Here is a 13,991-nt window from a genome sequence, read left to right as displayed (position 1 = left end):
GTGAACCCGTCAAAATGATCTACATATAACCTTTTCCCAGGAGGACAGGCAACAGAAAAGTGGGTGAAGGGAGACAGCAGTCAGTATAAGACATGAAAAAAAAAATGTATAAATTATCAAAGGTACGTGAGGGAGTATGGGAGAAGGGGTAAAAGGAGCTAAGATCAAGTAGGAAGAAAATGTTTTGAAAATGATAATGCCAACATATGTACAGATGTGCCTGACACAATGGATGGAATGTGATAAGAATTGTATGAGCCCCCAATAAAATGATTTTTTTTAATGTTCTACATAAAATGAGAAAAAAAAACAGAGCTGTTAATAGCCCCCAATAAAATGATTTTTAAAAAGAAAGCTGGTACATATACAAAATGGAATGCTATTATCACTAAAATACAAGACTAAACTACAAAACATCACATGGCATGAATAAACTTGGATAACATGCTGAGTGAAATTAGCCAAATATTATATCAAACCAATTGTTTAAGGGGGTTGAAAACACAATAAATATTTTTATACCCTTTTAGAGGTTGCTGAATTGGGGAGGAGGAGGCAGGGAGGAAAAACTGTGATTTGGATTTGACACAAAAACAACAATTAAAAAATTAAAGCAATTTGGTTTTAAATGCTCAAAAATAAAAGCACAATATTCAGCATTCCAGCTTTTAAAAAAAATTAGTACAGTGACACCTTGGTTACTGATCTCAATTCATTCCAAAGTTGTGTTCCAACACTGAAAATTTTGAAAACTGAACATATATTTCTCGTAAGAAATAATGGAAAACCAAATAATTGGTTTTGAGGCCAAAAATGTACACTTATAATACTTTTAGGACTTTAACTCAAAATTAAAAACCTTAGGTTGTAGGAATACTCCTAAAACATCTGCACACAATAAGTGCAGTACATTAGATATTAAAACACAAAATTTACAATATTTCACACAAATAAGGTGCAAAAAAAAATAAGCACAATGACTAATGTTTTAACGCACTAATACAGTACTGTATGTTGTCTGAGTGAGAGCAGTGCTTACACTGAAGTTTGTCACGCCAGTGTGTCTGAGGCAAAACTCAATTTGTGACTCAGTCTCCACCCATTCAAGGTTTTTCCAAGTCTGATTTTTGGTTTGATTATGGAGCAGTTACAAATGCTGAGTTTTTTTTTTAACTTTGCTGTTCAAGTAGTGGAAAATTCAAGCTTGGACTTGTTCAACAACCAAGGTATCACTGTATTTGCAAAATAAATGTCTATATTTCTATCTTTAAGCTACCTCTATCATATTTGGGAAAAAATCACTTGTAGATGTCTTGTAGATTCTGTCCTTTAATTGGTGTGTTTAGAACCTATCAGCTGATCTACAGAAAACAGATGGAGTCAAGACAGTCTTGACTCCATAGATTACAACCATGGAAACAATATGAGGTGGCTATATTCTACCACATAGGGTTGCTATGAGACATAATTGATTTGACAGCACAAAACAACATTAATATGTTACAAAGTACATACATTATTTTGTTTTCTATTTGTTCACTTTGTTCATTGAGCCATCTCCCCATTCCTGTCATCCTCTGGGTACTTGACTATTCTTAGGTACTCCTCTTTGACTTACCTATCGGATTTATGTGCATATCCTTCTATAACGTTTAGTTGTTACTTCAGGGATTACAATATACAATTGCGTGTATCAGAGGACCACTCGCATCAACATTTGCCACTTCAATTGAAATATACATACTTAACCACTATTTAGGTATCTTTGTTCTCACACCTCTATGATATAGATGCCTTAATATTACCTCTACATATATTGAGAATATTACACGTGTCTTATCCTAACTCATTTGTGTATCCATCTCAACACACACATACACACCCTTTAATTAAAAAAAAACTTTTAGAAAAAACAATTTCTATTAATGTTTAATAATCATGATTTTCTCCAAAACAAGTATAGAAGTCAAAATTAATAATAACAAAATTTTCAAAACGTTCATTGGAAATGTTCTATTTTTAATTACATTTTTGTCACCAACTTTTTCAAGCTCTTAGACATTACATAAATGCTATATAATTTGATTAAATATGTGTGTTGTGCATATATATGTACATACAAGTATAATACATATATATAAGTATATATACACACACATATGTAAGTATTTTAACTTTTTCATTGTTAAGTAATAGAAGCAGTCAAAGGTTCCAGGGTATATTCTGAAAGTTTTCTAATTTTGTATTGTTGGTAAGAATATACACAGTAAATCATATACCAACCCAATAATTTTTAAATATACAATCCACTAACAATGATTACATTCGCCAAGTTGTACAATTCTTCTAACCCTCCTTTCCCCCATTAATATATTCACTGTTCCCTAAACTTCCCCAATTTTAGAAGTTGCTACTATCAATGAATATCACTTTCTTATAAGAATTTCTTAGATCAATTAATTTAATTTCTTGCAAATAAAAATCAAGCTTGCTCCAGTTCCACGAGGACTCCACCACAGTCTTTGGGATGGAGAAAAATCACTGGCTTCCCATGTGCTCCTATTTTGACCTCTTCAGTTAGACTACGGATCTTCTTATTTCTTAAATCCATCAAAGTTGCATTTATGTTATCCACCTTGAAAAAAACAAAGTAAACAACAGATTTAAGATCATAAAACCAATAAATTAAAGAAGAAATATTGAGTGGTTATATGGTTTATCTCTTCTACCTTTGGGCAGCACCAATCTTAAAATAACTAAAATGCTGAAAACTTTCAGAGGAGGAAATAAAGATGCTAAAATTTCCTAGGGGTCCAAGTGCAATCTTTACGGATTCTCACCATTAGTAACTGTCTTGAGATATACAGATCATACTGGTTTCTCCTCAGCAATCTGGGACCCTCATCTATAAAAGGGAGATGAACTCTACCCTACAAACTATCAACTGAGATGAAGAAACTCATGATGAACTCTACCCTACAAACTATCGATTGAGATGAAGAAACTCATGAGACGCTCTCAGCAGTTTATGGCACAGCAGGTACTATGCTAGTTACATAATGTCGTGTCAACCTGAAGAGATGTAGGTGTAGAAGTTGAGCTTAGCCTGGCAATCAGGTCACAGCCTGGTGGTGCTTCCCAACGAGGAAAGTCTTCTCTGTCCTACAGGGTTATTAGGAACTGAAACGGAATTGAGAGCAGTGGGTAAGTAGGTGTGAAGTGCTACCTCACTGTGGCTTTGATTTGTGCTCAATGTCAAAGAAATGTCCAATAGCATGCAGAAATTATCCCCAAAAGTAATTAACATCACACAAAAGTGAAATGTAATTTAAAACTGGCAGCAGTACCAAGATGTTCAAGCTGGATTTGAAAGAGAACAGGTGATGAGGGATATCACTGATGATATCAGCTAGATCTTGACTAAAAGCAGAGAACACTACAAAGATGTTTACCTGTGTTTTGTTGAGTATAAAATAGTGTTCAATTGTGTGGATCATAACAGATTTTTGGTAACACTGAGAGGAACAGAAATTCCAGATAGTGCTGAACCAGGTAGTGCTTCATTCTGTTCTACATACACAGGACTAATATGAGTCAGAAGCAACCTAGCAGCATCTAGCAACAAGGCTATCACAGAAAGTACACACTCATGGTACCAGCTAGAAAACAGCTATCGCAGAAAGTACACACTCGTGGTACCAGCTAGAAAACAGCTATCGCAGAAAGTACACACTCGTGGGACCAGCTAGAAAACAGCTATCGCAGAAAGTATACACTCGTGGTACCAGTATAAGCATTGCTAGAAAACAGCAAACTACAGAAGAGTCTGAAGAAAAAACTTAAATTTTTTTCTGGTGAAAAACAAATGCACAAGTATAAGAAATTTAAGCAAATTTCATAATGGAAAATTAAAAAATAACATTCAACTTTGATGGAAAAATGTTGGTAACTGATGAAGATACTAATCCATTGGTGAGGCAAAGATTCTTTGCTTGAAAATTCTTGATCATAACAGACACAAATGCATTAGAAGCTTTATGAGGTCCCAAAGGAAAAGAACATTAAGCACCTTTGTAATGATTATACAAGAGGGTATTTTTTTATGAGAAAATGTAATTTAATAAGTTTTCCAACTTTATTTGTCAACTTTCTGATGAGCAGATTCAATATTTTAAAGATAGGCATTAAAAAATAAATGGCAATGAACCATAAGGCTTTAATAGAATTGAGTGTCTTCAGAAAGTACAGTTCTGTGTGTTAACTCATTGTTATCTAGGGGATCTGACTCATAGTGACCCTCCAGGTCAGAATAGAATTGCTCCATGGAGTTCCTGAGGCTGTAACCCTTTATAGAAGTAAACTGTTGCATCTTTCTCCTGCAGAGCAGCTGGTAGGTCCACACCACTAATCTTTCAGTTAGCAGCTCAGTATTTACCCTACTATTCCACCAGGAACTAATTACTAGATCGACAGAATTCTGAAACACCTTAATAAGAAAAAAAACCCCAAAACCCAATCAAAAGGTAGGCAAAGGACAAGGCCAGACAATTCACAAAAACTGATACTTGAATGGCTCACAAACATATGAGGAAATGCTCATGAACACTGGCTATCAGGGAAAGGCAAGTCAAAATAACAATGAGATAACACCCTATACCCATAAAGAGCCCAATTAAATAAACAGAGAACAAGCGCTGGAGAGAGATTGGAATTCTTTCTTATACACTGCTGGTGGGCTTGTACAAGCACGGGAAAGCGATATGGCGTTACCTAAAACAGCTGGAAATAGGAACACCAATGCGACCCAGCAATACCTTTGGCTGGGCATATAATCCAAAGAAATAGGAGAACACGGACAGACATACACTCCCCTATGCTCATTGCAGCATAGTTGACAACAGCAAGAAGCCCACATGCCCAGCATTAGTAGAATGGATCAAGAAACTCTGGTACATACAACAAAATACTATGCATCCCTAAAAAACAGCAATGAAACCATGAAACAACTCATGACACAGGAGGACCTGGAAAGCATAATGCTCAGTACAATCACAAAGGGCAAATATTGTATGAGTCTGCTTACAGTAAGCGTAACACCGAGAAGAAGGCAGGCTTCTGTTCTCGGGTAATGTAATCTGCTGATCTGGTCTTCTAAGTAAGAAAATACAGAGTTGACTAGTGACCAGGAGCCATACACATCACACCCTTTATGTGCACATCTTAAAAACCACTTAGAGGAGACATCACTTTTTCAAGATGGGCAAAGACGGAGAAGACCATTCGGTTACTGTCATACGATATTGTGCTAAGGTCACCCAAAATCAACAGACACTCCTACAAGAGTGAGAAGTGAATCTTACTAGAATTCAAATCAAGAAGGGAGCAGGGGTTCCTTTTAGATAAGGCAACTACATTTCGGTTGATGGGAATGTGGGGAGGAGCAACATCCCATCAGAAAACAAACAAACAAACATTTAACAGTACTTTCATGGAACCCAGAGGGAGAATATGCCTGGTACTATGTTCAACAATGGGCAGTTTTAACCTAGTTTCTATGCAACCTTTGAGCTACACACTACAGGGACTTTAGACTCTGCTTTTGAGGCACACAACATCCTTCATAGGCCAGACCCAGGCCACACCAGAAGGACTTTATGTGGAACCCCTCCTAAATGAACTGGGCTTCATCTCAAACTCACCTGTAGCAGACTTAAGGAAGTGGCATACTCCCCTGGATTTTGGGCTGAAATGCCCCAGTATGAGAAGCAGATGACTGCTAGCTCAAGGGGATGGCACTGGACGTTGTTAGACTTTGGATCTCTTACTTTGAGGGTACTTTAAATGGTGGCCCGAACTACCAGATATTTACGATACCAGGTATTTTCTTGGCCCTCCTTGCTTTCTTGTGACATGTATTAATCTGGTAGGCATGTGAATGAATGTTATTAAAAGTTTTGCCCTACATCCAACTCCCATTTTTGTGTGTGTGAAGAGTGGCAAGTGTTTTAAATTTAAATGCTACACTATTAACTAAATTAATGACACTATCAATAGAATGACCTGGTGCCCCAGGATATGATTTATAATCTTCTTTATTATAAAATAAAGATGCTCTAAATTGAACTAGAGACATATATAAACCATGAAGAGATCACTGAAGATACGGGTACCACAGAAAAGTGTGGAGAAGAAACGATAATACCCAGCCAGGAAAAAGAATAGCATCTGGGGTCTAAAGGACTTGTATTAAAGCTAGCAGTCATCAAAGTGTAGGATCAACTAAGTCCACATGGAAGAAACACAGCAGGCAATGACCCAAGGATTTTATACAATTAAGTCCAAGTCAAAAGGAGGGAATGGTTCAGAGCTTAAGTTATGAACGCTTCGTTTGTAGGACACTATGGAAGACAATGGAAACCCCACTCCATTTGCAAGGTCTCCACATGGATAATCCTCCATCACAGCGGAGAAATGTGAGTAACCTTGCTTTCAGCTCGCATTGTAGTCGATGACGACACATGGTGGAGTAGTAGATAGGCAATGAGCTGAAATTTGCGGAGTCCGAAGATCGAAACCACCAGCAGCTCCACAGGAGAAAGGCTGGGCTTTCTACTTGTGTAAATAGTCTCAGAAACACAGCCAAGTTATTAAGAATTGGCAACAAATAAATAAATAAATAAATAGATGATAAAAAAATAATTGGCATCAACTTGTTGGAGGGTTTTTTTGAGTTAAGTTAAAATGTATCATTTAATCTCCCTTTTGACTCATTTAAAAGTTGTTTAATATTTTCTGCTTTCTTTCCAATTTAGGTTTTCCTATGCTTTGTCTGGTCATTGTTGTTGGGCTTTTGATTTTGTTTGTTTGATTGATTGCTTCCTATTCGTATTTTGCATGATTTTCTATATGTGAAATCCAGGAAAAGTAGATCTACAGAGACAGTATCTGGATTGATAATTCCCTAAGGGGTATAGCAGGGGAGAATGAGGTGAAATGGAGAGCTAATAACAATGACTACAAGAAAAAATTCTCTGAAATTGATTTTTATCTACATGTGATAAATTGATTGTGGTATGTTCTGAAATTGTATGTTATATGAAGTATATGCCAATAAAAGCATTTAAATACAAAAAACAAAAAGGAACAAATTGGGATTTGACTACCAGCCTATCATCTACTACTAACATAATTGTCAGTAAGTGAACTTCTCTTAAATCTCCGTTTCTTCACTTGTCAAATGAAATTACTATAGACCACAGGGGTGGCTATGCAAACTAAAGAAAATGAATCTTGCATTTTACCAGAAGCATCAATAAATGTAAATGAATTTTTTCATGTGAAATGCAAGTGTTTTCTTTACATACTTATTTAAATATTTCTTTTCCTGAACTGAAAATAAGTTATGTTATTCTTTTTCTTCAATCTTTAATTAATAAATCATCTTACTGGGGGCTCTTACATATATTATACCAATCCATACATCCATTATATCACTGGACATGTACAAATGTTGCCATCAATAATCTTCAATTAATCTTAAGCTTAAAAAAGTTTTAGTGTTTTACATATATAGAAAACAATTCTTCACTATATATTCTTTATTTAATTAAGACTTAATTTATATTTAAGACCTCCCTATTTAGAAAGTGCATGTGACCTATGAGTTTTCTGTTTGTGCAGTAAGATGTGACCTCTGAGAAAATGCTTTCCCGCAACTGTAACATTCATAGGGCCTCTCTTGTGTGACTTGTCTGAAGTCTAAGGAGATGAGACTTCTTGATGAAGGCTTTGCCACACTTAATACATTCATAGGCTTCTCTCCTGTATGAATTCTTTGATGTGTAACAAGTACAGATCTGTAGCCAAAAGCTTTGCCACATACAACACATTGGTAGGGTTTCTCTCCTGTATGAAATCGAGAACATGTAAACAGATTTCTAAAGAGAATGTTTTTGTCTAACATATCTCCATTTTTTCCATAAATTATTAACAGACACAATCCAAATACCTTAAAAATCACAATCAGTAACAGATAATGTATTGCTTTTTAGATAAGTAGTTATTACAAATAATTATGTATGTATAGAAATTTCAAACATATAATCAACAAGTACTACAAGAAAGGCTCAGATCTACATTCCTGCCTTTATACTAGCTTGTTGAATCTTGACCAATAAAAGTCATTAATATTGCTTTTTATTATTTTCCAGAGGCAAAACACATACTTATAGATCCAACTTTAGAGAGGCCAGTAATTTCAGTTCCCTTAAAGAATTCAACTGGGGGGGAGGGGCAGGAGTTATTGATAAGAGTGACAAAAAAATCAAAGAGACCCCATCACACTGGGGCAAAACACTAAGGGCATGCAACAGAGCAGCAAGGGGAGCAAAGTGAGGAAATTCCCGGGGAATACCAAAAATTGACTTTGGAGGCAGAGTGTGGCACCCCACCAGACTCAACTGGAAAACACTCTTAAAGGCCAACAAACAGACCTTGAACTATTTATAGGCTTTTCCATTTTGGTCAGTGACTTTCTTTTTGTCATTGTTATTTTGTTTTGGGGGGTTGTTATTGTTTTGTTGGTTTTTCTGGCTTTGCCTGGTTTTTGCTCCTATTAATGTATCTGCATGTCTATCTCGATAAGATAGGCAGGATAAATAATTTGGGACCAATGGTTCCAGTGGGATACGGGAAAAGGGGAGGTGGGAGAAAGGAAGGAGCCTGGGGAAACAACCAGGGATAAGGGAACAACAAGTGAACTAAAATCAATGGATAGAAGGGCATAGGATGCCCAGTGGGGCTTAATCAAGGGCAATGTAGCAGCGAGGAATTACTAAAGCCAAATGAAGGCCGAACATGATGGTGGGACAAGAGGAAAGTAAAAGGAAATAGAGGAAAGAACCAGGAGGCAAATGACATTTATAGAGGTCTAAACACAGGCATGTACATATGTAAATATATATATAACATGAGAGGAATAGAACTATGTACTCATATATATATATATATATGTTAAGAATTAAGGTTGCAGATGGACATTGGACCTTGAATCAAGTACTCCCTCAACACAAGAACACTTTGTTCTAACAAGCTGGAATTCTGTGATGTTCACCTTCCCGACATGATCGCTGAAGACAAAATGGGTGCATAAGCAAATGTGGTGAAGAAAGCTGATGGTGCCGACTATCAAAAGATACAGTGCCTGGGGTCTTAAAGGCTTGAAGGTAAACAAGCGGCCATCTAGCTCAGAAGCAACAAAGCCCACATAGAAGAAGCACACCAGCCTCTGTGATCATGAGTTGTCGATAGGATCAGGTATCAGGCATCTAAGACCCAGAACAAAATCATACCTAATGTGAATGGGGTGGGGGCCGGGGCATGGAGTGGAGACCCAATGCCCATATGTAGACAATAGGACATCCTCTCACAGGGGGGTCAGAGGGAAGAGATGAGCCAGTCAGGGTACAGTATATCACTGATAAAATGCAAAACTTTTCTTTGGTGCTTCCTTCCCCTATCATGACCTCAATTCTACCTTACAAATTGGATTAGACCAGAACATGCACACTGCTACAGGCAAGAGCCTGCAACACAGGGAATCCTGGGTAGATAAACCCCTCATGGCCAACAATGAGAGTAAAAATACCAGGAGGATTAGGGGAGGGTGGGGAAAGAATGGGGGAATCGATCACAAGGATCAATATAAGCTCCTCCCAGGAGGACCAATAACAGAAAATTGGGTGAGGGGCTACAGAGGATGATGTAAGATATGAAAATAATTATCTATAACTTATCATGGGTTTGTGAGGGAGGGCAGGAGAGGGGGAGGGGGAAGAAATGGGGAACTGATATCAGAGGCTCAAGTAGGAAGAAAATGCTTTGAAAACAATGATGGCGGCATATGTGCAAATGTGCTTGATACACTGGATGAATGTATGGGTTGTGATAAGAGATGTATAAGAGCCCCCAATAAAGTAAGAAATAAATAAAAGATAATTTTATAAAAGAATTAACACAGATACAATTAAAATGTCACAATTAATTAATAAGTAAAATACCTCAATGCAGATGTGATGTAATCCTCCAGCCTTGTTTTTCTGCAGAAAACCATCAATTGGACTGTTACTGCCCAAGGGGTGAAGTAGTTCCAGCTTGGTATTTCCCAGGTTGACAAAAACAACAGATACTCCGTGTTCAGGAAGAGGGGTCACTTCACTCACCTCGGCCCCAAGGACACTCTTATAAAATGTTGAAGCCTTTTCCAAATCTGGCACTGCGACAGCTATATGATTGAGTCGACCCAGATTCCATTCAGAGTCTGACACTTTATATGATGATTGTGACATAAAAGCAGGTCTTGCTGTTGGAAATGGAGTTTGGAGTCTAGTAAAAAGCCCTGAAAAAAGTGAACAACACTGATATCAATCTTTTGAAAATATACTGTTCAAAAAGTCAATACTAAAATATTTTAATTCAAGAATTATATATAAAAATTGTATTTTAGACAGCAGTATTCACAAAAATGAAAAATGTTCTGATTAATTTATATGTATGCTTTGTCTTATTCTTAAAATTAACTTAGGAAAAATAAGCAGTAAACTTATGTCAAAATCACTTAATCTGCTCTATTTCAATAACTGCCTAGAAATTTAAAAAATTTAACTCTTAACTTCAATTAGATTCAGAAAAATGCTTTTCATAATAATCTCTATTTATTGGTACTATTTGAAGGACAGTGGCATATCACTAAAAATTGCTTGTTACCCTCTCTGCATTTCACAAAGACTGAACTATTGTAAACACCTAGATTTAATCCTAAGAGCAAGTGATTTCTTTCCCAAGCAAAGTAAACTATCTCATATTTTGTGAGTAAATTCATTAAAATCATATCTATTCAGTATTTTTAATACATATACTTTATTCAAGTGATATAAATTTAGAAAGCATTTAATGATTAGGAGGCAGTTGGTAAGTAAACATCAAGAGGATATTTAAAATTATGGGACTTCTTCCTAAGCAAAATTTGATTCTTTTTATAATTTTAAAGGATTAAATGTTAAGAAGCTATTTTAAACACTAACTAAAAAGTACTGCCATATGTTCACCTAATGTACTCTGCTTTCTTATACTCACAAATGCCAGATTTTAAGAGCCAGATTCACCCCAGAATAAAACTGATATACATGTATGAAGTCTAAATATAATCTGATAAAACTCCTTGACTTAACAATAAACTAAGAAATAGCAAAACGAAGAAAAGTATCTTAAATATTATGTTACTAGCGCTTAATGAAAAGACAACCACTTTAATATTAATGCCTTTATTACACAGTTGGTTTGAGAGGGGACTATCGCTTGGAAAAACACTCCTGACCCCAAACAAAAAAGCATGGGGTCTTTATATTTAAGGCAGGGGGCTGGCTTAAAGGGGAGAGGGAAACATGCAGGCACTTACATTTTCACTTAGCAGGCAGGCAGGATACCAGAAAACAACAAAAATTTACACAGTACCTAAAATGATATAACTCCAATTAAGTAAAATTAAGTCCCAGCCCCCAATAAAATGATTAAAAAAATTAAGTCCCTTAAACTGAAACTTTTCATTAAAATGACACAATTTTAACTAGACAATACACCTTATGCGGTCAGGAAACAGCAAACTTCAGCTAGGATGGCCTTTAGCTATATTAATTTGTAGTAACCCAGGTTAGCATGAGGAACTCCATTTTGTTTTAAACTTCCTTCAACTCCCTACTAGCAGCCAGCTGCCCTTACCACCCTCCCTCCCTCTGTGGTAGTTACATAATCTCCTGTCAACTTGAGGGTATTAAGAGTGAAGGGACTGGGTCTAGCCTGTCAGTCAGGTCACAGCCTGATTCTTCTTTGTGGGTGTGGCCTTATCATGAGGATTCTGGCCACACACTCTGCATCACTTTCCTGCTATTGGGACACTCACAGAGCTGGAGGAGGCATGTGGAGACCCGCACTGATGTTTCCACTGGCCCTAGATCCACAAGACTTTTCACTCACCTGCCTGTGATCTGCCTGCATGTGCTACATGAGTCTGAAGAGGAATTTATGGACTAGTATTGGACATATGTATGGGCTAATATTGGACTTATGGACTTGATTTGGACTGGGATGTTTTCTCAAGATACAATTTCTCTTTGATATAAAGTACGCTCTCTTACACGAGTGTTCCTGAATTTTTTTCTCTAGTCTACCCGGACTAACCTTCCCAGTTCTCTTGACAGTCCTTGAAACTCTCTAGATGTCTGCAGACTGTTCCTGGTATCCTGCCTGCCTGCTAAGTTCAAATGTAACTGCCTGCATGTTTCCCCTCCCCTTTAAGCCAGTCCTCTGCCTACCTATAAAGACCCCATGCTTTCTTTGTTCGGGGTCAAGAGTGTTTTTCCAGGCGATAGCCCCCTCTCAAACCAGCTGTCTAATAAAGGCTTTAATATTAATAAAGTGGTGTGGCTGATCTTGCCCAGTACTATAAATTATTATTGAAATATTCAAAGGAGCGCATTTTCAATAGGTTGTCTTCGCTATAGTCTATGGGCTCAGTATAATATCATGAAATCCAAGTGTATACCAACCTAGTATCCACAAGCATTAAGTTCTTAGTCAGCAAAGCAAATAGTTTGCACATTAACCTAAAGGTTGGTGGTTTGAACCCTGCTATAGAACCGCTATTAGTTTTTACCTCACCACATAACACACGAGGTGCAGTGAGTTGTTCTGGCTCTTCAAACCAAATCTTTGTAACTTCCACTAAACGACTAGGTAAACAAAACAAATGAAAAACAAAAGTCAAACGAAAAACCTCCACTGACATTGAGTTGATTTTAACTCAGTGACCCTATATGGATTTAGAAGGCTATAAATCTTACAGGTATAAACTGCCTCAACTTTCTCCCACACAGAAGCTGGTACATTTGAACTCTTGATCCTGAGGTTAGCAGTCCAAAACTCAGCTGATAACACTATGGGGGTGCTGGTGTGTCACAGCCATCGAGTCAATTCTGGCAACCTACAGGACTGAGTAGAACTGCCTCTGTGGGTTCTCAAGAGTATAAATATTTTTAACAGTTATTTTTTACATATGATTCACATATTGTGTTTCAGTGATATGGAAACTCTGTCAATAAACTGTTTTAAAAAAAACCACACATTTCAATTTACCACTTGTCTGTCAGTTTGTCATACCACGGCAGCTTGTGTGTTGCTGTGATGCTGGATGGTATGTAGCTGGTATTACAGATACCAGAAGAGGGTCACCCAGAGTTAACAGGTTTCAGCAGAGCTTCCACACTAAGAAAAGACTACAAAGGACTTGGCTACTCAATTCAGAAGAAGTAGCCACTGATAACCTTATGCACAGCTTCAAAATACTGTCAGATACTGAAGGCCTAATGAATGGAAGCAAAATATTATTGAAGGTAGTGCTGGAGGATGGGCCTCTCGTGTCAGAATGCATTCAAAATGGGACTGAAGAGGAGCTGCTTTCTCAAGGCTGAGTAGAGCACGGTGATGTGAACAGAGTAAAGCCTGTGGGAGTGGAGCCTGCGGGATCTCCATTTACTCATGGTGTATGACTCAAGGTGAGAAGAAACAGTTGCAAAAAATTGGAAATTATCAAAATACAATGGAATGTATTTTGTGGGTTAGCAAGCTGAAGTGGACTGGTATTGGGCATTTTGAATCAGAAAACCGTAAGATTTACTATGCCGGGAATGACAGCATCAAGAGGAATGGCATTGTATTCATAGTCAAAAGGACATTCCAAGATCTTCTCTGCAGTACAATGCTGTCTGTGATAGGATTATATCTATCTGCAACTATTATTCAAATTTATGTACCAACCAGGAAAGCTGTGAAGAAACTGAAGAATTCTACCAAAGTCTTCCATCTGAAAGTGATCCAAACATGGAATCAAGATGCCGTGATAACCATTGGTATTTGGAATGCAAAAATTGGAAACAAAG

The 13,991-nt window shown here is 37.1% G+C and overlaps 2 protein-coding genes across 2 annotated transcripts in view; one reads left to right on the top strand and one right to left on the bottom strand.

Annotated features, from left to right (window-relative positions):
• Positions 1-1,913: 1,913 nt before the first annotated feature.
• MCEE (methylmalonyl-CoA epimerase) lies at positions 1,914-13,592 on the bottom strand. The gene is made up of 3 exons (XM_045285689.1): positions 13,589-13,592; positions 10,059-10,396; positions 1,914-2,635 (listed from the first exon to the last, which is right to left on the bottom strand). Exons 1-3 carry the CDS (start codon positions 13,590-13,592, stop codon positions 2,483-2,485), a joined length of 495 nt encoding a protein of 164 aa, XP_045141624.1. The 3' UTR covers positions 1,914-2,482.
• The window catches only part of LOC101661272 (U3 small nucleolar ribonucleoprotein protein MPP10), a 39,316-nt gene continuing 38,915 nt past the window's right edge, over positions 13,591-13,991 (top strand). Inside the window, 1 exon segment of the mRNA XM_013003909.3 lies at positions 13,591-13,607. Coding sequence (XP_012859363.3) covers positions 13,591-13,607 — 17 coding nt within the window.

This window comes from Echinops telfairi, unplaced genomic scaffold, assembly GCF_000313985.2.
Source record: "Echinops telfairi isolate 266 unplaced genomic scaffold, ASM31398v2 ScPeMD7_7475;HRSCAF=8513, whole genome shotgun sequence".
Classification (NCBI taxonomy): Eukaryota; Metazoa; Chordata; class Mammalia; order Afrosoricida; family Tenrecidae; genus Echinops; species Echinops telfairi.
Note: the sequence above shows the minus strand (reverse complement) of the source record. Positions and strands in the feature narration are given on the sequence as shown.